The sequence below is a fragment of the Heterocephalus glaber genome, unplaced genomic scaffold, assembly GCF_053883595.1.
Source record: "Heterocephalus glaber isolate CG9 unplaced genomic scaffold, H.glaber_assembly_v1.0 deba00001550, whole genome shotgun sequence".
Classification (NCBI taxonomy): Eukaryota; Metazoa; Chordata; class Mammalia; order Rodentia; family Bathyergidae; genus Heterocephalus; species Heterocephalus glaber.
Genome location: NW_028258343.1, coordinates 9,820,108 through 9,846,034, shown reverse-complemented (window position 1 = coordinate 9,846,034; position 25,927 = coordinate 9,820,108). Strand labels below are relative to the sequence as shown.

The following is a 25,927-nucleotide window of genomic DNA, read 5'->3' as shown; positions in this document are numbered from 1 at the left end:
TTGCCTGCGACAAACACACTCACCTGCTGATGAGTCCTAGCCTTCTCCAGATCCAGGCTGCCGTCCGGAGCACAAGTATCGAGCAGTATCTCTTCCGCTTCCGTTACCCACTGCGTGAGGTCATTAAGGTCACAGTGGAACTGTCTCCATTCTTCCATGGCCCTATCGAAGTGACTGCAGGACCAGAAACAAAGTAAAATGGGTTTCTAAATTCTCCAGGAATGCCTATGAGCATTTTTTTTTCTAAAACAAAAATTCAAATCTCATTTAAACTGACATTTCCCAAATGAGGTAAACATAACTCATTGCTCTACAAGACCAATGTTCACAGTAGATTATAGTTAATAATTCCTCTTCAAGCAGAAAATCAAGAGCAAGGTAATCTGCACACACTGCCATTCTACCCTTCCCCAACGTACACGTACGTGCACAGACACACAGACACACAGACACACACACACACACACACACACACACACACACACCCCAAGGCATCTTAGGCATCTTTTCATTAGAAAAGATGCAGCCTCCTCTGGCTTGCAAAGCCAAGCTTCATTAGTTATAGCATGTTAATCCGCTCAACTTTATACAGTTAATATTTCAGTACCACAAAATATATGGTGAATTACTCTATTTTCTTAGAAAAAAAAATATGTTGTTACACCTATAAAAATTCCAAAGGGCTCAGGGCCGGGAATTTAGCTCAGTGGTTCCACTGCCTGCCTAGCAGGTGCAAGGTCCCAAGTTCGATCCCAGGTACCAAAAAAAAAAAAAAAAATTCCAAAGGGCTCAATCACTTCTAAATTCCCTTGTACTCAATTGACTTGGTGTCACAAACTTAATTCTGTCCAGTGGAAATTTATATGTCAAACCCCTAAGCCCCATGGTGACAACGTATTTGGAAATGGGGCTTTAAGGATGTAACTAAGTTAAACGAGGGTGGAGCCCTAATCTGAAAGGACCAGGGGCCTTATGAGAAGAGGAAGAGACACGCAGAGCGTTCTCATGTAAGAGTGGAGCGAGAAAGTGGCTCTCCGGAAGCCAGTAAGAAAAACCCCACCAGAAACTGACCCTGCCCCACCTTGCTCTTAGCTTCCAGCCTCCAGAATTGCGAGCAAATAAATGTCCGTTGTTTGGACCACCCAGTCTGTGCACCTTCTTATGGCAACCAAACAGACTAATATGCTTTCTGTAATGAGTAATCTTGAGTGCCCCATTTACCTAAAGACAGTAAGAATGGAAGTATGTGCAAAGCACAAATAAGATGGAAAGGGAAAGCCTGATTGGATTAGGATCTAAGGAAATTTTATTCATTCATTTATATTTAGAGTGGTGGAGCTAGGAGAGGTTTGAAAGATTTCTGAAGCAGACTGTGGTGGTGCACACATGCAATCCCAGCACTCTAGAGGCTGAGAAAGGAGATTACACTGAATTTGAGGCCAGACTGGGATACATAGATAAGAATGTCTGTCAAAAAAGCAACAACAACAACAAATAAAAACAAAACAAAACCCTCTGAGATTCTAATATTAACAAAATTTATATTTTTATACAATAAAAATGTAGCATCATCATTTTAAAAATAATAAAATGATCACACCAACCTCACAAATCTCTAATGTTTAAATTGTCTTCTTGCATAAGAAATTATTTTTAAAACCTGGCTAATATTTGTTAACTGAACACAGGAAAGCAACACTCTTAAGAGTGAGAAAAATAACATTTCAAAGAAAGTTCGAGATGATACTACAGCAATCTTAGTGTGACTGGTAACCCCATGCACTAACAATAATCACAACTTCCAATTTTATAGATACTACAATATTGAATAGGTAATGTTGTTAATAAGGTTGTTCGGAAGATCTAAAGGCTTTGAGAATATAAGCACTAAACCTAGAAAAGATCAATACCACTACTAACAGAACATTAAATTTCAAACAAGTCTAAGCAGTATAACTATGGGCTAAGTTGAGAAGAGTTCTAAAGCAGGATACTCAGTTCAGCTCAGCAGAGCCATCTCCTCCTCTCTACCCCAGCCTGCAAGGTGGGAGGCACCAAGAAGTCATGAGGGCCTATGGAGTTCCAAGGAGGGAGAATCTCAAAAGCCCAAACCTTGCTGACCATGAAGAGATGTCTGCTCATCTTTCCCATCCTTTATTTGGCTTTAAACTAGAAAAGAGTTTGCTGTCCCTAACAACCCAACTGGTCTTGCCATCTTCTCCACGAGCTCATCTCACCACCTGTGTCCCCTGTGGAAAGATGGGTGCCATCGCCTCCCAAGATCCTCAAGCCAAAGACATGGGGGCTGCTTCTTAGGCCCCCCTTCCTTCCTCCAGGTTCATCACATTCATCAACCCCGACATTCTACAGATTCAACCACTTATTTCTCAAATTCTCCCTCAGTTGCCACTTCCATGACTTGTCAAGCCAACGTCACATGACAATCACAACTGGTCTCTCGGTCTTGTCTTCCGCCAATCTGTCCTACAATCAATCAACTGTCAACCCCTGGGTAAAATATTGCAATTGCTCTCTCCTGGTTTCAGACTAAAATAAACTACTTAATAAGGTCCTTCGGATTTGGCCCCTTTAGACCTTTCTGGTTTCATCTCATTGCTAAGAGTTCTAGGTCTACTGGGCTATTTTCTTCTGCTCAAACGCACCACACTCCTCTCATCTATGACCTTATGCAGTGTTGCATTCTGCCTATGCCTTCATCTGGCTAACGTCACAGTACCCAAGAAGTCTGCTGAGATCTACCAGGGTCCTTATCGTGGCCTCCTGTGCTGTCCTTTCTACTAGGGCATATATTTTTTTGTTTTGATTTTTTGGTACCAGGAATCAAACTTGGGTCCTTGCACTTGCGAGGTAGGCAGCAGAACCACTGAGCTAAATCCCTGGCCCATGTGCTGTCCTTTCCATAACCCTGTCCACTGTCTAATAATAATCTGTCTGCTTCTTTATACTATATATTTTTGGACCCTGAGAGGGACCATATCTGTTTGTAATCCTCTACACAGGTATCTCATTAGTGTGCAATGAATCTTCATCAAACACCTGATGCATGAATAAATGGATGGAAAGGTAGATAGGTAAAGTCTTTTTATAATGAAACAGAACTCTAATAACTTTTTAAATGATGTAAAAAGAATGACTGATGGAATAGAGAAGGAAAACTATCCAGTTGGAGGATGGAATTTGGAGTATAAATAAGAAAGAAAAAGTGAAGAAAGTGAAGAAAAATGTAAACACATTGTGTGTAGTGAGCCAAAAAAAATCTTATTTTGAACAGAGTGTAACATATTAAAATTAAGGCCCACTGAGAAGACTGTTAAAAAGCTTCTGAGCTCAAGAAAAGGCTGGACTTCATCTATACAGCAATGAAAGCCACAAAAGAACTTAATGAGGGTAACTGTCTGAGAAGAGATTTCTTAGAGAAGACACACAAGGACTCAGGTATTTAAGACAGGAAGGAAGAAATATCTGAGCACAAGGAATAAAATATGCCAGATAAAAGAGTGCCACGATCTGCCTAAGTGGTTTTAAAGTTCTTGTTTCTGGAAATATGAATCTGAATGCCTCCGATGACCACAAAGGAGGCATAAGGAGGTTCTTTCTGAAGGAGGAGATGCTTTATTTCCACAGTATCTACCTCTCTTTCCCTGTAGGCCAGCAACCAGCTTGAACAGTAGGAGACAGAGCACCTCAGAGACCTGGAACAGACGGGGTCCTTGGTGGCCTCCCTTGTGTGCTGATGACTAAGAATTGAAACTCTGCATGAGGCACATGATTGCATGGAATTTAATCAAAAGGAGGGGGGAGTGCAAAAAAGCTCTCACTTGTTGCCTGAGATGGGTGATTAAATAGAATGGAGAAAAATAGGCAGGTAAGGATAGCTTAGCAATGTAAGGAAAGGAAAAGCACATTACTCTTTTGTAACAATCCTGATAAGAAAAGTTTCAACAACACTTCAAACTTTTCTGAGGTCACAGAAAAGAGCCCAGAACAAGAAAACAAAGACTACATTTTGAATTGATCATTTTTCCATAAAATGACTGAAATGACTAAGATTTTACAGAAGAAGAGATATAGAAAGAGAATATAGATTTCAGGATAATTGTGGGGAAAGAAATGTGGATTTTACTTTGTCGAATGGAAAAAAAATACAATGCTTTAAAAATGACAATATGGTAGTAGTTGACTAACACTACTGGTACAAGAAGTCAAAATTTGCAAAATTAAATAAATAGGAAAAATTGGTTGTTCATTTTAAAAAATGAAGCAAACTATAGCAGATCAGTGTTTAACAGGCTGCACCAAAAGATAGCTGAGGAATGTTTAAAAAGTAGACCTGCATACTCTACAGCATGTGTTCATGCTATACAACACAATTCAAGACCAGCTTGAACTAAGTAATGAAACTCTGTAGCAAAAACAAAACAAAAATCAAATGGTTTAGATAACTAAATGTAAATTATAAATCAACCACTAAAACTTATTTTTAAAATATACATATTTATACTCACAGTGAAAAAGTAATGTATATGCATATTGTCTCATTTTAATTAATGAAATCACAAAGAAAAAGACTATAAGATATAGTTATGTAGGGGCCAGGGATTTAGCTCAGTGGTTTCACCACCTGCTGTGCAAGCGCAAGGACCTGAGTTTGATCCCCGGTACAAAAAAAAAAAAAAAAAAGATACAGTTATGTAAAACTGAATTTTCTATATCTCAAAATTTCACCATTACCAAATTAAACATCATATGAAAAGCTGTGGCTACTTATTCAATAAACAAAAAATATAAATGGTTAATATCCTTGATGAAGAAAAAAGCTTTTGCAAAAGTAAATCAATAATAATACCATGATTTAAAACATATGTAAAAATATTCAAATCTCACTGATAGGGAAGTGAAAATAAAATTGAGATGGAACCTATCAATATAAAATCGGAGCAGCAATCTTTTAAAAAAATCCTGCCAAATTTAGGCAGGGCTCAAAAAGGACATACTTCCAAATACTACTGGTGGCAGGGCTGCAGTAACCAATTTTAGATGTAATTTAGAGCCTTAAAATGTTATTACTTTTCAGCAAATCTGTCTTCCTCTAATAATCAAGCCTGATAAAATATAAGTGAGAGGGCCGGGGATTTAGCGAGTTAGCTATTTAGCTCAGTGGTGCTGCCACCTGCCTCACAAGCGCAAGGTCCCGAGTTCGATCCCCAGTACCAGAAAAAAGAAAAAAATATATATATATGAAAGAATAAGCTATTCATAGAAAGATATTCTCTAAATGTATGAAGAGATGATTTTCAAAATCTATACAAAGAAATAAAGGCTACGAAAAAATACCTTTTCAAGGATTGGATAGTCACATGAAATATATTGGCTGTAATTTTTTTTAAAGATGAAGAATAAGATGTCTGGTTTTTATGTCTCTAAAGTTTTCCAATGTGTTATTCTGTATTAACTTTTGTATAGTACTTTATATCCAGCTAGTTCATATCCTGTTTGCATTTCCACTACAGATCTACTGGCAAAAAATCAAACCACTTTGTGTTTCTACCTTTTAAAAGGCCTGGCCAAAATCTACTAAGAAGGTTCAAAAATATCCTGTGAAACAGAAGGCTATAAAAAAGGACTTGAGGGGGCCGGGGATTTAGCTCAATGGTTCTGCCGCCTGCCTAGCAAGCACAAGATCCTGAGTTTGATCCCCGGTTCCAAAAAAATAAAGAAAAATTTTTAAAAAAGGACTTGAGGTTATACATGGATTCCAATTCTCTGTAGCTGTCTCTGCCCTACACTCACATTAATCATCAAGTAGGTAGAGAAAGTGAACATTAATGAAAATCCTTTTTAAATTTTTAAAGAATAAGACATTATTTAGATATTAATAATTAAAGGTGCTCCCATATTCTTTAGATATTATGTGAAAAATGGTCAACTGTATATGATCAATTCCTTTTTAAGGAAGTTTTCTCATCACAATGTAGTGAGCAGAGCACATTATAAGGATATGAAACATACTATCCGGAAGCACACTGTATACATGAACTTCTCTGTGGCCCATGGACGTGCAGGGATATTTTTAGAAATTAAATAGGAGTTCAGTGTGCACATACCCTTTCCGATCACTGTACATTCTGTTAACTCTGTCCCACTTGGCATTCAGCTGAGACAACATGTCTCTGATCTGGATGGCTTCAGGCCCGGAGGCTTCCAGGATGACATCAGGCTGCTTCTCATGAACAACTGCGATCTGCTCTCCAAGTCTGTCCAGTTGGTCTTTGATGGTCTGAAGACACATTGCCACACATTAGCAAAATCCAGCCAGGAATAGAAGAATCACAAATGACTGAAAATTTACACTGGAGGACACCCGTTTTAAGATAACAATGAAACATACTTATTGTTGTTCATGAAAACTGGCAATGTTTTAAAAAAAAATATTCTGCATTGGCCCAAGAGAGCAGAATGCTATAACACTAATAACAGGAAGAAAAATGTCCTTGCTGATTTTCAAAGTGGCTTTGATAACATTCTATGAAGGCCAACAAGTGTTTGAAGTGAAATTATTTATATTTGTAATTATCTAATAATGCTACTTTAAATGACAGAAATGAGTTATCAGACCTACAGAATCTATCAATGACTTTATATAAATGCAATCAAATTAAATAAAAAACGTTGAAAGAACAACTAAATACTTTAACTTACAAAGATGTCATTCCATACTTCAACAACAAGACAATCTTAAATCATTATAGTTGGCCTGAGAAATGTTGCATTTTACACAAATGAGAATCAAGATTATAAGACAGGAATATGATCTGTGCTTATGTTTGACGACAAAAAAGTTTGATGTTGCAAATAATATTCATGCATACATAAAAATCCATACCCATTTTTTTTTTTGGTACCAAAGATCGAACTCGGGACCTTGCACTTGCGAGGCAGGCGGCAGAACCACTGAGCTAAATCCCCAGCCCCTCCATACCCATTTTAAAAATTAAAATTGTTATATTTCTTTGGTGAGTACAGGAAAGTTTCATTATTCATATACATTATTAATTCCTTGGCACACATTTTAAAGGATGCACACCATCTACACAGTTAAGATAAATTTCTTGCTTCATTTCTACATTAACTATTCCAACACAGGGCCTGGAGATTTACCTTCAGAGAGTCTTCCTGAAAGGAGAAATCTTCATAGACAGTGGTGTTTAGTTCAGGAACATTAAGGGATAATTCAACACCATCCATGGCAAGTAATATTTTGTTAATTTCAACCAGATAATTTGGGGGGAGAGATGATCTAATCCCAGAAGTGAGTTGGCTTGTTTTCCTCTGTTGAATGGGGATGGCCTATAAAAAAAATTTTTTTTAAGTACTGCATATACCTTAAAATATCCCCAAAATGAGTTAATAGCAAAATGCCATAGACTATTCAGACTACAGCATTAAAGACCATGAATCAAAGTTAAGAATCTTAATTATCATTTTGTATATTTTAAACCTATACTGTGTCAGAAACTCTGAACAATCTTTATTTCAATTTTTATCTGCAGCCTGGCATTAAGTAGCATAAATAAGTCAATACCTGAATGTTTTGTTAGTTGCTTTTTTTGCAGTATTGGAGGTTAAACCCAGCAAGTACTCAACCACTGAGCTAAATACGTAGCATTTTACATAAATTTTTTATTTTGAAAGAGTCTCGCATTTCTCAATACTCAAATCTGAAGCAAGCCTACAGGTACACTGAGTTTATCAACAGACTAACTATACTTGTTGCTAATATTAATTTTACTATCTTAATGCCAAACATTCCAATTTTAGTCAGAAAGCACTTCTAGATATATATGTGTATGTCTAAAACAGAAAATTCTATTTTTAAGCAAACATTAAAAAATGCTGAAATAAACAATATAACCACACAAGAATAACCACCCGGTTTTGAATAAAAATATGCTAAATATTTTATGCAAAGAAAAATTTGTTTTAATTTTTCAAATTTTCATTTTTTAAAATTAGGCTCAATGTTCTTCCACTTAACCATAAGGAAGAAGAAAATAACCCAAGGAAAGTCTATGTGGGCTAAACAATCAATTCAAAGGAGTAAAAGGGCAACTTGAGATGCACCCTCCTCTGTGCCTTTACATCCATTCACCAGACCTGGCTGAGGGCTCTTCCGTTTTGCCAAGACCAGGGATGGCTCTGAATGTGTAACTACTTGATTGTGTATGTCAGTCATTTAACACTGTAGTGTTTTTCCCTTTAGCATCGCTAGATATTACTTTTGGCACGACTTTTGTTTTACATCTGCTCTACTGGATATTGCTGAGAGCCACTTTTATACCTCAGTGACTACGACAAGCCAGGGATCCTGTGCTGCTTCCTCCATTACATAACAGGGCCTGTCGTTCTGCAAGGCCAACTGGGTCAGAGGCTTCAGAATGCACCAGGAGTCAGCAGGTATATAAATGTGAAGTGTCTAGTTTAAAAAAAAAGTTCCATTCATCAAGACTGTCTCTTTTTCCATTCAGACAAAAAAGACAGCCAGGGACTTTTCTAACTCTTCACACTCTTGCAGAAGCAACAAGGTGGCTAAAGATGTGCTTTCTATACTCTCAAAATAGATTTTTTTTCCCCAAGAGAGTGATCAATCAAAACAGCCTAGAAAAAGAAAAATGTCCTCAAGATCTGACCTAGATTTCACTTCCGGGTGATTTTATTTTTTAAGAATTTTGTTAAAACACAGAAACACACACATACTGCAGGTTGGTGCCAAAATAAGAGTGTTATAACACACAAGTCATATTATTCAACAAACTAAAGTCTGAATAGATGAACAAATTTAAACGAGCACTATATAACGCTTTCTTTTTCAAAATAGGAAAAAACTGGAACTAAACAATTAACTATTCATCAACTCTGGGGGATAAGGACTTTTCAGGTCCCAAAACAGATTTATAAAAAAATAATACAAAGGAAGGACTGGGGACACTATTCAGTGCTAGAGCACTTGCCTTGCATGCACGAGGCCCTGGGATCAATCCCCAGTGCCACAATAAAAAAATTACAAAGGAAAAAAACTGTCCTATGTGGCCTAACACAAATTTTAAATGGTTGCATGTTTAAGGTAAAATAATTAGAACATAAAAGTCAATAAGAAAATTCAGCATATAAGGTAAGAGGTTAATATTTTTATTTTATAATGAACACATAAATATTTAAGAACAGTAATAACCTAATAAAGAAAGAGAAAAAGGGCACTTAACAAATATTGCAAATAAGAAAATGAGTCCTATAAACTGGTGGTTCCTAATTCTGATTCCCCATTTATTATAGCTTGTAGCTGGATATCCCCCCAAAGCCTCATGCTCCCATAAGTGGGGTTTTCAGAGCTAGCAGGATCTAGGGTGTATGAAGATGGATTAAGGGAGTGTGATAACTGGATTAGTGTACTGATTAGTTTATCATGGCTCTGGGTGTAGATGATGGGAAGGCTCACCCTGGGTGTGCGTGGCACCATCCAATGGATGGAATAAAAGGAAAAGCAGAAGGAAGCCTACTGCTTTCTGCCTGCCTTGCCATGCACTGTTTCTCCACTGTCAGGCCCCTCTGTTATGCTGCCCTGCTTTAGAGTCAGCTCACCACGGACTGAACCTCTACAAACTGTCAGCCAAAATAAACTTTTCCTCCTTTAAATTCTGTCACAGCAATAAGACACCATTAGAATCATTGAGAAAGTTTTTAGTTTTGTTTTTTTTTAATGACCACATCTAGGTCCAACCTGAAAGATTTAATTGGTTTGAGGGATATATTTGGCCATTACTATTTTTTAGGCTCCCCCAAATGATTCTAATACTCATAGCTAAGAACAATATTGGTTTTGAAAACTACAGACTTGAAAAATAAAATATTTGTCCTAAAGAAATAGACTAAACTACATTAATTACAATAAATAATGCTACTGAAATCACTTAATGCACTTCTAATCGTAAATATTAGCACGTTTATTTATTTTTTGTTGTTCTTTTATTGGTACATTTTAGGTATACAATTCGTTTACATTTATCATTGGGTGTTTCTACCTGTACATGATTTATCTTGGTTCTTATTTTTTTCCCCATTACCTGTGCACCCTTCACACACTCCGCCTTTCCCTATTTACATAGATTTCATTTCCATTTTTTTTTCTTTTCTCATAGTTTTTCCTTTCCCTCTTTTCCTTTCCCCTTCCCCTCCCTTCACTCCTTCATCTTTGGACCTTTTTTCCTATTTCAAATTATCAATTATTCATTTTAATCATTTTAACCCTTGTTTACACTATCAGTTTCTCACACTAGTGAAACTATTCGGTATTTACACATATGTCCTATTTATTTCACTTAAGAGTATGGCCTCAATATTCATCCATTTAGCTATAAATGACTCTAGTTTTTCATTCTTTATGGCTGAGTAGTACTCTGTTTTATAAAAAAACCACATTTTCTTTATCCAGTTTCCAGTTGATGGGCACTTGGGCTGCTTCCATGCTTTAGCTATTACAAACTGTGCCACTATGAACATGGGTGCACATATTTCACTGTGGTATGATTCTTTTAATTCTTTGGGGAAGATCCCCAGCAGGGGAATAGGTGGGTCAAATGGAACCTCTAGTCCTAGTTCTTTGAGGTATCTCCACATTGACTTCCACAATAGTTGCACCAGTCTGCACTCCCACCAACAATGGAGATAGTTTCCTTTCTCCCCACAACCCCACCAGCATTTGTTATTTGTTGATTTCTTGATAGCAGTCATTCTTTTTGGGGTGAGGTGGAATCTCAGTGTTGTTTTCATTTGCATCTCTTGAATGACGAATGATGCTGAACATTTTTTCATATATTTGCTGCTTTTACTTCTTTGTCTGAGAAATGTCTGTTCATTTCAGATGCCCATTTTGAATTGGGTCTTTGAATTTGGGGGGGGTCTAATTTTTTTCATTTCTTTATATATTCTAGATAGTAATCCTTTGTCTGAGGTACAGCTGCCAATATTAGCACTTTTAAAAACAAATTTATTTGTGTATTAAATGCCTAAAAATTATTCCCATTTTGGGTGAGTAATAACTTCTATTTTGAGACTTAAAGATATGTAAAATATAGCCTGAATCCTTGAAAAAGTATTAAGGATGATAGATACTTTTAAAAGTAGTAAAAAAGCATTAAGTATAAAATATTCTGACAGATGTTAGAAGTAAAAAATGAAGGAAAGTCTTAAAAGATAACCATTTTGAAGGTAAAACAAGAAGACAAAATCCACTACAGGAATGGGAATAAAATTAGCAAAATCCTAGAGGTGCTAAAGCATATGGTGTGTTTAGGAAAAAATGAAGCAACCCAGTGTAGTTTTGCTATGTGATGAGGGACAGTGGATTGAAGAAGTAGCAGCCAGGGGTGAGACATAAGCCTTGGCATAACACTATAAGGATAAGCCCTGCACTCAATGCTACAGTATTTTGCAATCTGTTCATGAAAAGTTTCTTAAGAAAAGCCATGACTTTGGGGAAAAAATTCTGGGGAATATATAGAAGAAATGCCACAGTAAAAAAAAAACAAAACTGGACATAAGAAAATTAGTTGGAGAGCTCCCCCACCACCATCCCATGCTCCTAGGGCAGAGAAGCTGAGCCGATCCCAGCACCCGGAAGGAAGTTCCCCCGCCGCCATCCCAAGCTCCTAGGGCAGAGAAGGTGAGCCATGCGGCCACCAGAAGCACCCCCCCCCCCGTGGAAATGAAAAGACACGTAAAGAAGCCTCAAAAACAGACTTCTGGATCACCCACAGCAACCCCAAAGGGAAACAAGATGGAACAATCTGATACTCAACCACCTGGACTCTCTGAACTGGCAACAAAAGAGGATCTGGGAAAAAGGAAATCAGAAATAATTACTCAGATAACAGCAAAGATTTTGCTCATGGTGCAAGACATGATTAATAAATCTAGAGAGGACACAGGTAAAAAAATAGAGGATCTGAGGAACATGATGGAATCCCAACATAGGAAACAAATGGAATCCATAAAACAGATGCAAACAGATTTCCAGGAGATTAAAAATGCCATCAAAAGTCTGTGCAGCAGAATGAACCAACGTGAGGATAGAATTTCAGATATAGAAGAAAAGATTGCAATTAGTGACCAGGAAAAGAAAAATTGCTTTAAAATTGTAAAGGAACACGAGAAATCAATCCAGCTGCTGCTAGACGATGCAAAGAAGAATAACATAAGACTGATTGGAGTCAAAGAAGAAACAGGAGAGAGTGTAGATGACATAAAAAAAAACTGTTCACCAAAGTGATGGCAGAAAACTTCCCAAGGAGGGGGAAAGAACTTGACATACAGATAAATGAGGCATATAGGACTCCAGCTAGGCTTGATCAAAAAAAAAATCTATACATAGGCATATAATAGTTAGGATTCCAGAAACCCAACAGAAGAACAAAATTCTACAAGCAGTGAGAGAAGAAAAACAAATCACATACAAAGGAAAGCCCATCAGAATCACAGCAGACTTCTCAATGCAAACCCTCAAGGCAAGAAGAGCTTGGAGTGATGTATTTCAAGCCCTAAAGGAAAACAGCCTCCAACCCAGACTGATGTACCCTGCAAAACTATCTTTCAAAACTGATGGAAAAATAAGATACTTTCATGATAAAGAGCACCTCAGGAACTTCATGAATATCAAACTGGCACTCCAAAAATTTTAGACAACACCTTAGGAAAAGACAATGAGGATCACAACCCCAGGAAACCCAGCAGAATGAATCCATTGGGTGTGACAAATTAAACACAAAGGGGGAGAATCCAACAAAAAGAAAAAGTCATGACAAGGCTTTTAAAACTTTTAACTTCACCTCCCTAATGAGTGTATAATTCAATCTTGTTATTGTACTGATTAGCATTTTTCTGATTCTAGAGTTGCACACCTTTCCTTGTGTTGTACTGGCTATTTATCATCTTCTTATGTCTACTTTTTAATTGGGTTGTGTATTAATGAGCTCTAAGAATTCTTTATATATTCTGGTCATAGGTTATATGCATTGTAAATATGGTCTGTTTAAGGGCTACTTTTCATTTTAATGATGTCATTTAAAGTTCTAAATTTTGATAGAATCTCATTTATCAATTTTTTTCTTTTATACATCATGTCTTTCGTAAACTAGGTAGTTCTTGCCTACCCTAAATTCATAAATATTTTCCCTTATAATTTCTTCTTAAAGTTTTATACTTTTAGGTTTTCATATTTAAGTTCATAGATCCCTTCAAGTTATTTTCATATATGGAAATAAAGGGTTGAGGTTAATTTTTTTATATATAGATACCAGGTGCTCTAGAGCTGTTTGCTGAAAACACTTATCTCTTCCTCGGCTCTTGAATTGCATTTATATTCTATAAAATGCTAATGTTAAATAATCTTTCAAAACTCAGTGGACCATATATGTGTGGTTCTATTTCTAGATTCTCTGTTTTAGTCCAATGATCTATATGTCTTTCTTTACACCAACACTGCCTTGATTACTGTAGCTTTAGAAGAAGTCTTAAAATTAGGTACTAAACATCTTCCAACACTGTTTTTGTTTTTTTGGTTCTTTTTTTTCTTTTGGTTTTTTTTTTTTTGGTTTTGTTTTGTTTTAACTTTTCTAGGTCCTTTGTACTCCTACATAACTTATAAATTTCAATATCCAATTCTTCATTTATAGCAAATATACACAGACCTGAATTTTTATATATACCTTGTGTTTTCTAATCCTGCTAAATTCAACTACAAGTTCTAGGGGCTCCTAGAGATTTCTTAGTATTTTCTCTGTAGATGATCATTTCATCTACAGATAAAGATTTTGTTTCAACCTTGCCAATCCTATCCTAATTGTGTCATTTTATTGCCAGACTGTTTTGGTGGGGCCTAGGTTTCAAAGTTTAATGTACAGTTAAAGAGTAAGCATATCTGCCCTTGTTCCCCACCTTAAGGAGAAAGCATTGTATCTTCTCCATTCATATAAGGCATTCTCACTGGAAGTATGGAGTACATGTCTTTGATCTGTTGAGAAGGTTCTGTTCTACTTCAAGTCTCCTGATAGCTTTTACCATGAACAGCTGTAGAATTTAGTCCAATACTTTTTCTCCAACTAGTGACAGGATCATATGGCTTTTTCCTTTCCTCTGTTAAAATGATGACTTTTGGGGGTGGATCTTCCAATGCTGAACCAACACTGCCATCCCTATAACAAAACCAATTTCTACATACTGCCAGATCTGACTTCTAAGAGTTTGTTTTGATAAACAAATTTCTATCTATGTTCATACTTTTTCTTCTATTATCTTTATCCAGTTTTAGGATTAGCACAATGTTGAGTTCCTAAAATGGGGGGAGAAGTTTTCCTTCTTTTCTCTGCTTCAATTGTTTGATATAATTTATCAGTTAAAATGTATATGAGCCTGCTGTTGTCATATAGGTAGGTTTTCAAGCTAGGAATATACTTTCTTTAATAGGTGCTATTCAAATTTTATATTTCCTCCAGAGTTAGTTTCATTAATTTGTCTCCCAAGTTACTTCTTAGAAGTTGTCAAATTTATTTCAAAAAAGATTTTTGTAATATGATTTCTATATCCTTTTAAATTCTGTAAAATCTGTGGTAATGTCTCCTAGATCTTGATATTGTAATTTTTAAAATGTATAACTGATATTGTGTAACAGAAAGAAAAGGTCTAAAGGAGCAGGGGAAGTGGGAGGGGTAGAGGAAAGGAAAAAAAGGAAAAGAAAAAATATGAGAAAAGGAAAAAAATGGAAACAAAGTCTTTGCAAATAGGGAAAGGTGGAGGGGGTGAAGGGAGGGCAAGGGAAGGGGAAAAAAATAAGAACCAAGATACTCATGCAATGGTACAAGATCCCAATGATGAATGTAATGGTATTTTATACCTAAAATGTACCACTAAACTTAATGGGGAAAAAAAAAAAGAAGAAAAGAAAAAAAAAAAAGAAAATTGGTTGTAAATATATTGCAAAATTTAATAGAAGACCATTGAAAGTCTGAATTATGGAAACCACCATGAACTAAGATAAATTAAGTCACTTTTCCATGTTCCTGTAATAAGCCACTGGCAGAATAACATCTAACTCCAGGCTCCGATCTGTATCTTGCTTTAGTTAACCTTAAGGTTTTGATTGCTTCCTGACATGGTATAAGGAACTGAGAATGAAGTTAAATTTTCTGCTTGAAATACTAGCTAATTTTTAAGGTACTTCCTGAAGACAGAAAATAAGGTAAGAAACACAGATTGCAAGAGAGGGGGATGGCAGGTCAAGTTTGGAACATATCAGAAGGGTAATGCCCCATGCAGTTGGAGGCATCCAATAGGCAGTAAATACACTGAAATCTCAAGCTCCAAAATGATCAAACAAAACTGGTTCTGGAAGGAACTACCAAAAGACAGACCCATGGGGAATACCAGCACCACTTAAAATACAGCTAGGAAGCTGGGCATAATGGCACATACTTGTCATCCCAGCTACTTGGAAAGCTAAAGCAGGAGGATTGAAAGTTTAAGGCCAGCCTGGAAAATTTAGTGTGACCTTGTTTCAAAATACAATGGGGGATTTAGCTCAGTGGTTCCGCCACGTGACTTGCAAGAGCAAGGTCCTGAGTTCGATCCCCAGTACCAAAAATAAATAAATAAATAAATAAATAAATAAATAAATAAATAAATAAATAAAATAAAAAGGTCTGGGATGTAGCTCAGTGGTAGAGCACTTGCTTGGCATGTGGAAGGCCCCAGGTTCAATTTCCAGCATCACAGAGAATGGGGAGATCCAACTGAGAAGATCTCCATTTAAAAAGGAGCTAGAAATGAATCCTGTTCTGGAATATACATCACAGTACATCAGCCTCAAGAATTTAGTTATTTGTGAACTAAAAATTTTAGTGACATAGCCAAGACCTCCATATGTAAAATTTAGAACTGAAGGAAGTCACATCTGAAAGGGACAGATTTCTTCTAGATTTCATATAAGATCAGAAATCCAAAAGAGATGATTGTACATTTCTATTTCTTTGAATTCTATGATATCCAAAAATATAAAACTCTAGGAAAACACATTAGAAAGGGGAGATAATATCCTGACTGGTTTGGTTTAAACTGTCAGCAAATGTAACATCAAATACCTAAATAGCACAAGCTGAATAATTTATTTAGATGCAACAGAGACTCCTCATCTATATACCTTAATTTTGTGGTATCTTGTATGCAAAAGTAACAACTGCAAACGGATCTTTTCTTTCTTATTATCCTCCATAGGTTGACGTAACATTTGTTCTCCTCTTTGTAGAACTTCCTCAATCTGGGCTCTCTCTTCATCCATCTGAATGTTGGAAAGAAAAATATTATTCAGAAGACCAGAAGTACAGAGACACTACTATAAGTTTCCAAGTAGGAGAACTAACCTATGAGGTTCAGGGTTAAGTCAAGAGACGTTAATCTGAATGATGAAACAACTCGTGGTTCTCTTCAAATAATTTATATTTGAAATTAAAATATCTCAAAGCTAGTTAAGACCAAGTTAGCTGAAGAATTACTTTTAGTCAGAAAACATGGGTTGTGTGTATGTTTGTGTTTAAGGATCACATAAAGCACTTGAAAAATCCACTAATGACACTCAGAAAATCCCCTTTAGATTTCTTCAGTTATGCTTGAAAGGTTGTATGGATAAATATTATTGATATAAAAATATAACTGAAGGAAAAGAAAAATGAGAACACCATAGTTTTTGAAAATCTGTTGAACAAACCTCTTCATTGCCATCACTGTATTCCAAGTGTTTTTCCACAATTTTTAACATACTTTCTACATCCTTTTCTAGTTTATCCAAGTCAGAGAAAGGCATAGCAGCTTCAAATTCTTCAGTGGTGACCACATACTGGTAGGATGTGGGTTCCTGGTCAATTAGCAACTGTAGAAGGAAAAGAGGTCTCTGAAAATATAGTCTCAGCTTGACTCTTCGTAACTCCTCAGAGAAGAGGTGGCAAGAGAGGAACTAACATTTACTTGAATTTGCTTTAATTTAATTCATTCATACAGTGATGATTGTATTGATATAGGCTTCTCTGAATTGTCCATTTCCTAAACATGAAACAGAGGTGGGGATGCAAGGAGACCCCAGTCCACTGTTTCCCAATTAAGTATCCCCAGAAGAATTCTCACTGGATTTTGATACTGGAACTTCAAAGAAAGACATAGTTCCCAACCCAGTATTTTCAGATAACATTTGTATAGAAAAACTTCACATTTGTGCACTAGAAATCTGGCTGACATGTCCAATTTTAATAAAACTAAATGTAGGAAAATAACATCTAGTGTTGCCTAACTATGAGAAACTAGCATTCTTGCACCCCAATTATGGAAGTATGAATTGGCACAAATTTTCTCCTGGGCTATTTGAAATCTCTCTTCAATAATCTTTATATGCACACATTTTCACAAAAATTGCAAGGAATTCTGAGAATCGATCTGAAGGGCACATTAAGAGTTGAGCAAATAAGCACAAGATGACTTTAACAAATATAACATTCATGGACGGTCACTAAAAGTGGAAAGTTAACTTAGAAAATGATAACAGAACACCTAGTGGAATACTCCACTACCATTAACAAACCATGTCAAACAATAATATACAAAATTACAGCTGTACCACCGGCCCCAGCACCAAGTAGCAGAGCTACCCTCAGCACCAAGGAGGTGCCTTCTGGGCTGCCATACCACCGCCCCCAAGGCAAGGAGCAGAGCTGCCCCCAGAGCCAAAGAGGTGAGTTGTGCAGGCGCCAGCAGCACACCACCCCCCCCCACCTTGGAATGAGAAGACACGTAAACAAGTCTCAAAACCAGACTCTGAGATCACCTAAAGCAACCCCAAAGGGAAACAAGATGGAACAATCTGATACTCAAGCACCTAGACTCCCTGAACTGGCAACAAAAGAGGATCTAGAAAAAATAAAATCAGAAATAATTTCTCTGATAACAGCAGAGATTGTGCCCACAGTGCAAGACATGATTAATAAATCCAGAGAGGAGCTGAGGAACATGATGGAATCCCAACATAGGAAACAAATGAAATCCATAAAGCAGATGCAAACAGATTTCAAGGAAATTAAAAACTCCATTGAAAGTCTATGCAGCAGAATGAGCCAACATGAGGACAAAATTTCAGATATAGAAGATAAGATTGCAATTAGTGACCAGGAAAAGAAAAATTTTTTTAAACTAGTAAGGGATCATGAGAAATCAATCCAGCAGCTGCTAGATGATGCAAAGAATAACATAAGACTGATCAGAGTCAATGAAGAAACAGGAGAGTGCAGAAGACATAAAAAAAAAGCTGTTCACAGAAGTGATGGCAGAAAACTTCCCAAGCAGGGGAAAAGAACTTGACATACAGATAAGGGAGGTACATAGGACTCCAAATAGCCTTGATCAAAAAAAAAAAAAAATCGACACATAGGCATATAATAGTTAAGATTCCAGAAACCCAACAGAAGAACAAAATTCTACAAGCAGTTAGAGAGAAGAAACAAATCACATACAAAGGAAAGCCCATCAGAATCACAGCAGACTTCTCAACAAAAACCCTCAAGGCAAGAAGAGCTTGGAGGGACAAATTCAACCCTAAAGGAAAACAGCATCCAACCCAGATTGATGTGCCGTGGAAAACTATCTTTCAAAATTGATGGAGAAATGATACTTTCATGACAAAGAGCACCTTAGGAACTTCATGAATACCAAACCAGCACTCCAAAAATTTTGGTCAAAATCCTAGGAAAAGACAATGCAGATGACAACCCCAGGAAGCCCAGCAGAATGAATCCACAGGGCATGACAATAAATTAAACATAAAGGGGGAGAATCCAACAAAAAGAAAAAGTCATGACAATGATAAGTCAACACATATCAGACAAAACTATCAATGTTAATGGTCTGAATTCACCGATCAAAAGAAATAGACTGGCAGAATGGGTCAAGAAGCAAGATTCAACAATATGCTACATAAAAGAAACACACTTAATTCAAAAAGAAACTCATAGGCTGAAAGTTAAAGGGTACAAAACAATACTCCATGCAAAAGGAACCCAAAAAACAGTAGTAGCTATCCTCTTTGCAGATCAAGTGGATTTCAAACGAACACTGATTAAGAGAAACAAAAAGGATACTACACCCTTGTAAAAAGAACAATCCAAGAGGAATAGATGACAATCATAAATATATATGTACTAAACACCAGTGTGCACAACTATATAAAACAAATACTAATGGACACGAAAAATCAAATAAGCACTAATACAATAGTAGCGGGGGACGTCAGTATCCCACTGTCACAAATAGATAGATCAACGACAAAAAATAAGCAACAATATACTAGCACTCAATCAAACTCTTGAACAAATGAACTTAATAGGTGGTTACAGAGTGTTCCAACCCACAAAATCAGAATACACATTCTTTTCAGCTGCACATGAGTCATTCTCCAAAACAGACCACATACTCGCTCACAGAACATGTTTAACTAAGTGCAAAGGAACTGAAGTTAGCCCCTGTATATTATCAGACCATACTGCGATGAAATTGGAGATCCATAGCAAAAGAAACTGCAAGAATTTCACAAACACATGGAAATTGAACAACACATTTCTGAATAACCAAAGGGTCATAGAGAAAATTAAAGAAGAAATCAGACAGTTCCTACAATTAACTGACAATGACAATACAACATAGCAAAATCTACGGAACACAATGAAAGCAGTCTTATGAGGGAAATTCATAGCAGTGAATACGCATATTAGGAAAACAGAGTGAGCCCAATTAAACAACCTGATGCTAAACCTCAAGCTTCTAGAAAAAGAAGAGCAGGACAAACCCAAAGCTCATACAAGGGAGGAAATTATAAAGATCAGAGCCGAAATCAATGCAATGGAGACTAAGAGAATGATACAAAAAAATCAATGAAGCCAAGAGTTGGTTCTCTGAAAGAATAAACAAAATTGACAAACTCTTAGCCAACCTCATCTTAGCCAACCTTATCAGAAAAAGGAAAAAAATTGCCTAAATACATGCAATTAAGAATGAAAAGGATGAAATTACAATGGACCCAGCAGAAATCCACAGGATCAATACCTACTTCAAGAACTTATACATCAGTAAGTTGGAAAACACAGACTAGACAGATTCCTAGATATGTATGAATTACCAAAGTTGAGTGAAGAAGACCTAAAACTTCTAAACAACTCAATATCAATCAATGAAATTGAAAATGTAATTAAAAACTAACTAGGAAAAGACCGTATCCTGATGGCTTCATTGATGAATTCTACAAGACATTTAGACAGGAACTACTGCCACTACTGTTTAAACTCTTCAGTGAAATTTAAAGGGAAGCAATACTCTCAATTCATTCCTGGAAGCAAGCATCACCTTGATCCCCAAAGCCCAGAAAGACACAACCAAAAAAGAGAACTATAGGTCAATCTCACTAATGAACATAGATGCAAAAATCCTTAATAAGATACTGGCAAATAGAATGCAGAAGAACATCAAAATCATACACCCTGACCAAGAGAGATTCATCCCAAGGATGCAGGGATGGTTCAACATACACAAATCAATCAATGTAATACACTATATCAATAGAGCCAAGAATAAAAACCATATGATCATCTCAATAGATGCAGAAAAAGCATTCAACAAAATCCAACAAGCATTTATGATAAAAACCCTACAAAAAATTGGAATAGATGGTCTCTAACTCAATCTGATAAAATCCATCTATGAAAAGCCAATAGCCAATATCATACTAAATGGTCAAAAACTGAAACCCTTCACTAACAATCCTTCAGGAACAATCCTGTTAAATATAGTTTTGGAAACATTAGCCACGGCAATTAGACAAGAGAAAGAAATAAAAGGAATAAAGATAGGAAATGAAGAAGCCAAATTGTCATTATTTGCAGATGACATGATACTCTATATAGAAGACCCCAAGAACTTCACCAAACGTCTTCTAGACTTAATAACCAAATTCAGTCAAGTAGCTGGATACAAGGTCAACAAACAAAAATCAATAGCTGTCCTCTACACCAATGACAGACTCACTAAGAGAGAAATAGGGCAAACAATTCCTTTCACAATAGTATACACAAAACTGAAATACCTAGGAATCAGCCTAACAAAAGAAATCAAAGGCCTCTTCTCTGAAAACTATAGCACTCTGAAAAGAGAGATTGAAGACGATATTAGAAAATAGAAAGACATTCCTTGCTCCTGGGTAGGAAGAATCAACATAGTGAAAATGGCCATACTTCCAAAACTACTATATAGACTCAATGCAATCCCAATTGAAATCCCAGCAGCATACTTCATGGACCTTCAGAAAATAATCCAAAAATTCATTTGGAACAAGAAGAGACCTAGATTAGCAAAAGCAATTCTAGGCAACAGAGACATGACAGGGGGTATTACAACCCCCAACTTGAAACTATACTACAAAGCTATTGTGATAAAAACAGCACGGTACTGCCAAAGAAACAGACCTGAGGACCAGTGGAACAGATTAGAAGATGCAGAAACAACTCCAGGCACATTCAGCCACCTCATTTTTGACAAAAGAACCAAACACCCTCACTGGAGGAAAGAAAGCCTCTTTAATAAATGGTGCTGGAAAAATTGGGTTTCAACATCCCAAAGATTAAAACTGGACCTATATCTCTCACCATGCACTAAACTAAAATTGAAATGGATTATATATCTAAATATTAAAATAGAAACTCTGAACCAGTTGGAACAGAGGTTAGGTAGAACTCTTGAAGACATTGGTGTAGGAAAAGATTTTATGAACAAACCTCATTTGCCCTTGAACTAGCACAAACAATCAACAAGTGGGATCTCTTCTTATTAAAAAGCTCCACAGCAACAGTAACCACCAACAGTGTGAAGAGACAACCCACAATGTGGGAAAAAATTTTCACCTGCTATTCCTCAGACAAAGGTATGTACTTTGCCTCACTTAGATTAAAGATACCATACAATATTTAACTTTGTGTGTCTAATTTATTTCACTCAAAATTATAATTTCTAGGGGCACTCGTTTGCCCACAAATGTCTCATATTTGTCATTCTTTATAGCCCAGTAGTATTCTGTTCTATATACTAGACATGATAATTTCTCTATCCAATTGTCTGCTGATGGTTATACAAAGTGTTTCTGGGATTTCGTTACTATGAATTGTGCTGCTATAAACATTGATATGCATGTATCACTGTAGTACAATATCTTAAGGTCTTTGGAGAAGATACCTAAAAGCGGAATAGATGGGTCATACTTTTCATTTCTGTTCTTTGAGAAATCTCCATATTGATTTCCTCAGTGGTGTACCAGTTACATTCAGACCAACAATGGAGGGTTCTTTTTCCACCAGAGCCACACCAACATTTGTTATTATTTGATTTCTTGATTATTTCCATTCTTTCTGGAGTAAGATGAAATCTTAGCACTGCTTTAATTTGTATCTTTCTAATGGCCAGGAGTGTTGAACAGCCAGGAGGGATTTTCTGGAAGATGGAATTTTCAGTCTTCTTTTTTTTTTTTTTTTTTTGTATATCCTTTTGTTTTGGTACCGGGGATCGAACTCGTGTCCTTCCAATTGCAAGGCAGGTGGCAGAACCACTGAGCTAAATCCCCGGCTATATATCCTTTTATTGGTACAACTAGACCTATATCTCTCACCATGCACTAAAATAAAATTGAAATGTATTAAAGATCTAAATATAAAAACAGAAACATTGAACTGGCTGGAACAGAGGTTAGGTCGAACTCTTGAAGACACTGGGGTAGGAAAAGACTTTATGAACAAAACCTCAGTTGCCCGTGAACTAGCACAAACAACTAACAAGTGGGATCTCTTTTTGCTAAAAAGCTTCTGCACAGCAAGAGAAACCACCAACGGTGTGAAAAGACAACCCACAACGTGGGAAAAAATTTTCACCAGCAGTCCCCCAGACAAAGGTCTACTATCTCAAATTTATAAAGAACTTAAAAAAATCAGACCTCCCAAATTTAAAGACCCAATCCAAAAATGGGCATCTGAAATGAACAGACATTTCTCACACAAAGAAGTAGACATGGCAAATAAACATATGAAAAAATGTTCAACATCATTGGTCATTCAAGAGATGCAAATGAAAACAATGCTGAGATTCCACCTCACTCCACAGAAAGAATGGCTGCTATCATGAAATCAACCAACAACAAATGCTGACGGGGCTGTGGGACTAGAGGAACCCTGCTCCACTGCTGGTGGGAGTGTAGACTGGTGCAACCACTGTGGAAATCAATATGGAGATACTTCAAAGAACTAGGACTGGAAGTCCCATTTGACCCAGCTATTCCCCTGCTGGGGATCTTCCCCAAAGATATTTGCCCACAGGTTCATAGCAGCACAGTTTGTGATAGCTAAAACTTGGAAGGAGCCCAATTGCCCATCAACTGGAGACTGGATAAAGAAAATGTGTTTTTTTTATAAAATGGAGTACTACTCAGCCATACAAAATGAGAAATTAGAGACATTTATAGCTAAATAGATGCACACTGAGGTGATACTCTAAAGTGAAATAAATGGGACACACATGTGTAAATATGTAATAGTTTCTCTAACGTGAGAAACTGAAAGTGTAAATAAGGATTAAAAGTTATAATAGATAATATGAAATAGGAAGAAAAGGGGCAAAGGAGAAGGGGAAGTGGGAGGGGTAGGGGAAAGGAAAGAAGGAAATGGAATTAATATGAGAAAATGAAAAAAATGGAAACAAAATCTTTGTAAATAGGGAGGGATGGAGGGGCTGAAGGGAGGGCAGGGGAATCAGGAAAAAATAAGAGCCAAGAGAGATTATGTAAAGATGCAAATTTCCAATGATGAATGTCATTACATTGTATACGTGCTGCCGAAGCGAGCACAAATGTCACTACATTGTATACCTAAAATGTACCAATAAAATTAATTTCAAAAACCAAAAAACAAAAAAACCCAAAATTATAAATATTTTGACATATAAATAGCATATACATATGAATTAAAAATAGCCCTATAGGGCCAGAGATTTAGCTCAGTGGGTTCACCACCTGCTGCGCAAGCGCAAGGACCCGAATTCGATCCCCGGTACAAAAAAAAAAAATAGCCATATATGTCAAAATATTTACAGAGGTTATTTATGGGGTTGATGATAATTTTACTTCTTTATACTTCCTCTCACCTCACCCTTATGTCTCATGCATTATTTCTTATACCAAGAAAAATAACTAATAAATCTATTAAAAAGAATAAAATGAACTTGGGGCAGAAAATAATACAACATGGTCAAGGTTAAGGAAGCCAAAAGCTAACGCAAGTGTTTTGCTGTTTTTCTGTAAGTTGTGAAAAAGATCAGTATATACATAAGGCTATGTGAGGTAACTGGGCCTACCACATTAGGTACTTCTTACTAAAGCAAAGTCAGATGTTTACTCCTTACAAAACACAGGATCCTTCCTCTTTGATAATTTCAGTATTTAACTCTCAAGGAATTAACTGAATAGTCACAAAAAGTTATCCTATGGGCACGTGTGAGGCCCGTGAAAACTCAGGATTCCATGACTCCACAGAATAAATGAATACCTGATTTGAAAGACCTGGAAGTTGAAAGTCAGCTATGTTGTTTTATTCCCACTCCCTACCAGGTCCTGAGAATACTAGGTAAAAAGTTCCTTTTCCTCTTTTCACAAAGAAGGATAGAAAGACAGAGAGGGCAGGAGAGGAGATTATAACAAGATAGAACAAATAAATACCTTTTTTTTTTAAGAAAAGGAAAGTTCTTATCTATTATCTTCATTTTCATTTTATGAAATCAGGAAGTACATCTCTCCATGAAGTCTAAACTGTGAAGCTATGTACAACTTTTGCATTTGTAAGCATTAAGCTCAAAAAGTAAGTGTGTAGCATGAATACATATATTAAAGTATGACCATAAAATTATGTCTAATATTCACACCTCGCTTGGGAATCAGTCTCATTTCGCAGCCAATTCCAAGCTTCATTTGGGTCTTAGAAACCTTTCCTCAAATGAGTTGTTTCAAAGGTAATTCTTTGCTTTTTTTCTACATTCACAATTACAAATGTACAAGAACAAATGTTCCATTCAAACAAAAAAGAGATAACAGTTATTTTAATTTTAAAATTTGTATGTATACATGCCCAGGAAAAATAGTCTTTTACAAAAAAATATTATTACTAACTTTGGCACTTTTGATGTGTTGAGATACTTTTTCAAAGTTTCTATCCAGTTCAGCTAATTTTGGTTCCACAAGCTCCCTGCTTGAGCTTCCACGTGCATTCATCAAAATAGTGGCTTGATCGTGGGCATTTTCAACCTGGAGCCTGGCGTCGTCCAGCTCAGATAGTAGACGCTAATTGTGAAAAAAAAACCCATAAAATTATCCAGTGGGAAATATCAAAATCAAACATGGAGGGCTGGGGATTTAGCTCAGTGGTTCCGCCGCCTGCCTCGAAAAGAGTGCAAGGACCCGAGTTCGATCCCCGGTACCAAAAAAAAAAAAAAAGACATAGTTGTGATGCTTACCCAGAATTAAAGGAAGTAAATAAAATGTGCCTAGACAGTGGGGTGCCTGGACATCGCTTCTTAAGAGATTTAAGCACAGAGAGTGAAAGTTGCTTATATAATGGAGATCTCGCTTTCTCCCAACAAAACAAATGTTAATGAGTCAACAGCAAGAGACAATGTACACCAGCAACTGAGGAAACCGCACACACCAGGAAAAGACAAAAGGAAAACATCACACTCCCAAAAGTGTCAC

At 36.5% G+C, this 25,927-nt stretch overlaps 1 protein-coding gene across 17 annotated transcripts in view; it reads right to left on the bottom strand.

The window, feature by feature from the left end:
- Window positions 1-25,927, bottom strand: part of Utrn (utrophin) — a 527,655-nt gene that overhangs the window by 288,455 nt on the left and 213,273 nt on the right. For 14 of the 17 annotated variants that reach the window (XM_087190253.1, XM_087190252.1, XM_087190254.1 and 11 more), the window contains 7 exons: window positions 25,349-25,519; window positions 16,829-16,990; window positions 16,265-16,402; window positions 8,360-8,494; window positions 7,180-7,368; window positions 6,126-6,298; window positions 24-174 (listed from right to left, as the gene is read on the bottom strand). In XM_087190253.1, the coding sequence (XP_087046379.1) occupies window positions 24-174; window positions 6,126-6,298; window positions 7,180-7,368; window positions 8,360-8,494; window positions 16,265-16,402; window positions 16,829-16,990; window positions 25,349-25,519 (1,119 nt within the window). The remainder of the gene's footprint in view (window positions 1-23; window positions 175-6,125; window positions 6,299-7,179; window positions 7,369-8,359; window positions 8,495-16,264; window positions 16,403-16,828; window positions 16,991-25,348; window positions 25,520-25,927) is intronic. The other 3 variants (XM_087190262.1, XM_087190257.1, XM_087190261.1) reach the window with 1 other exon arrangement.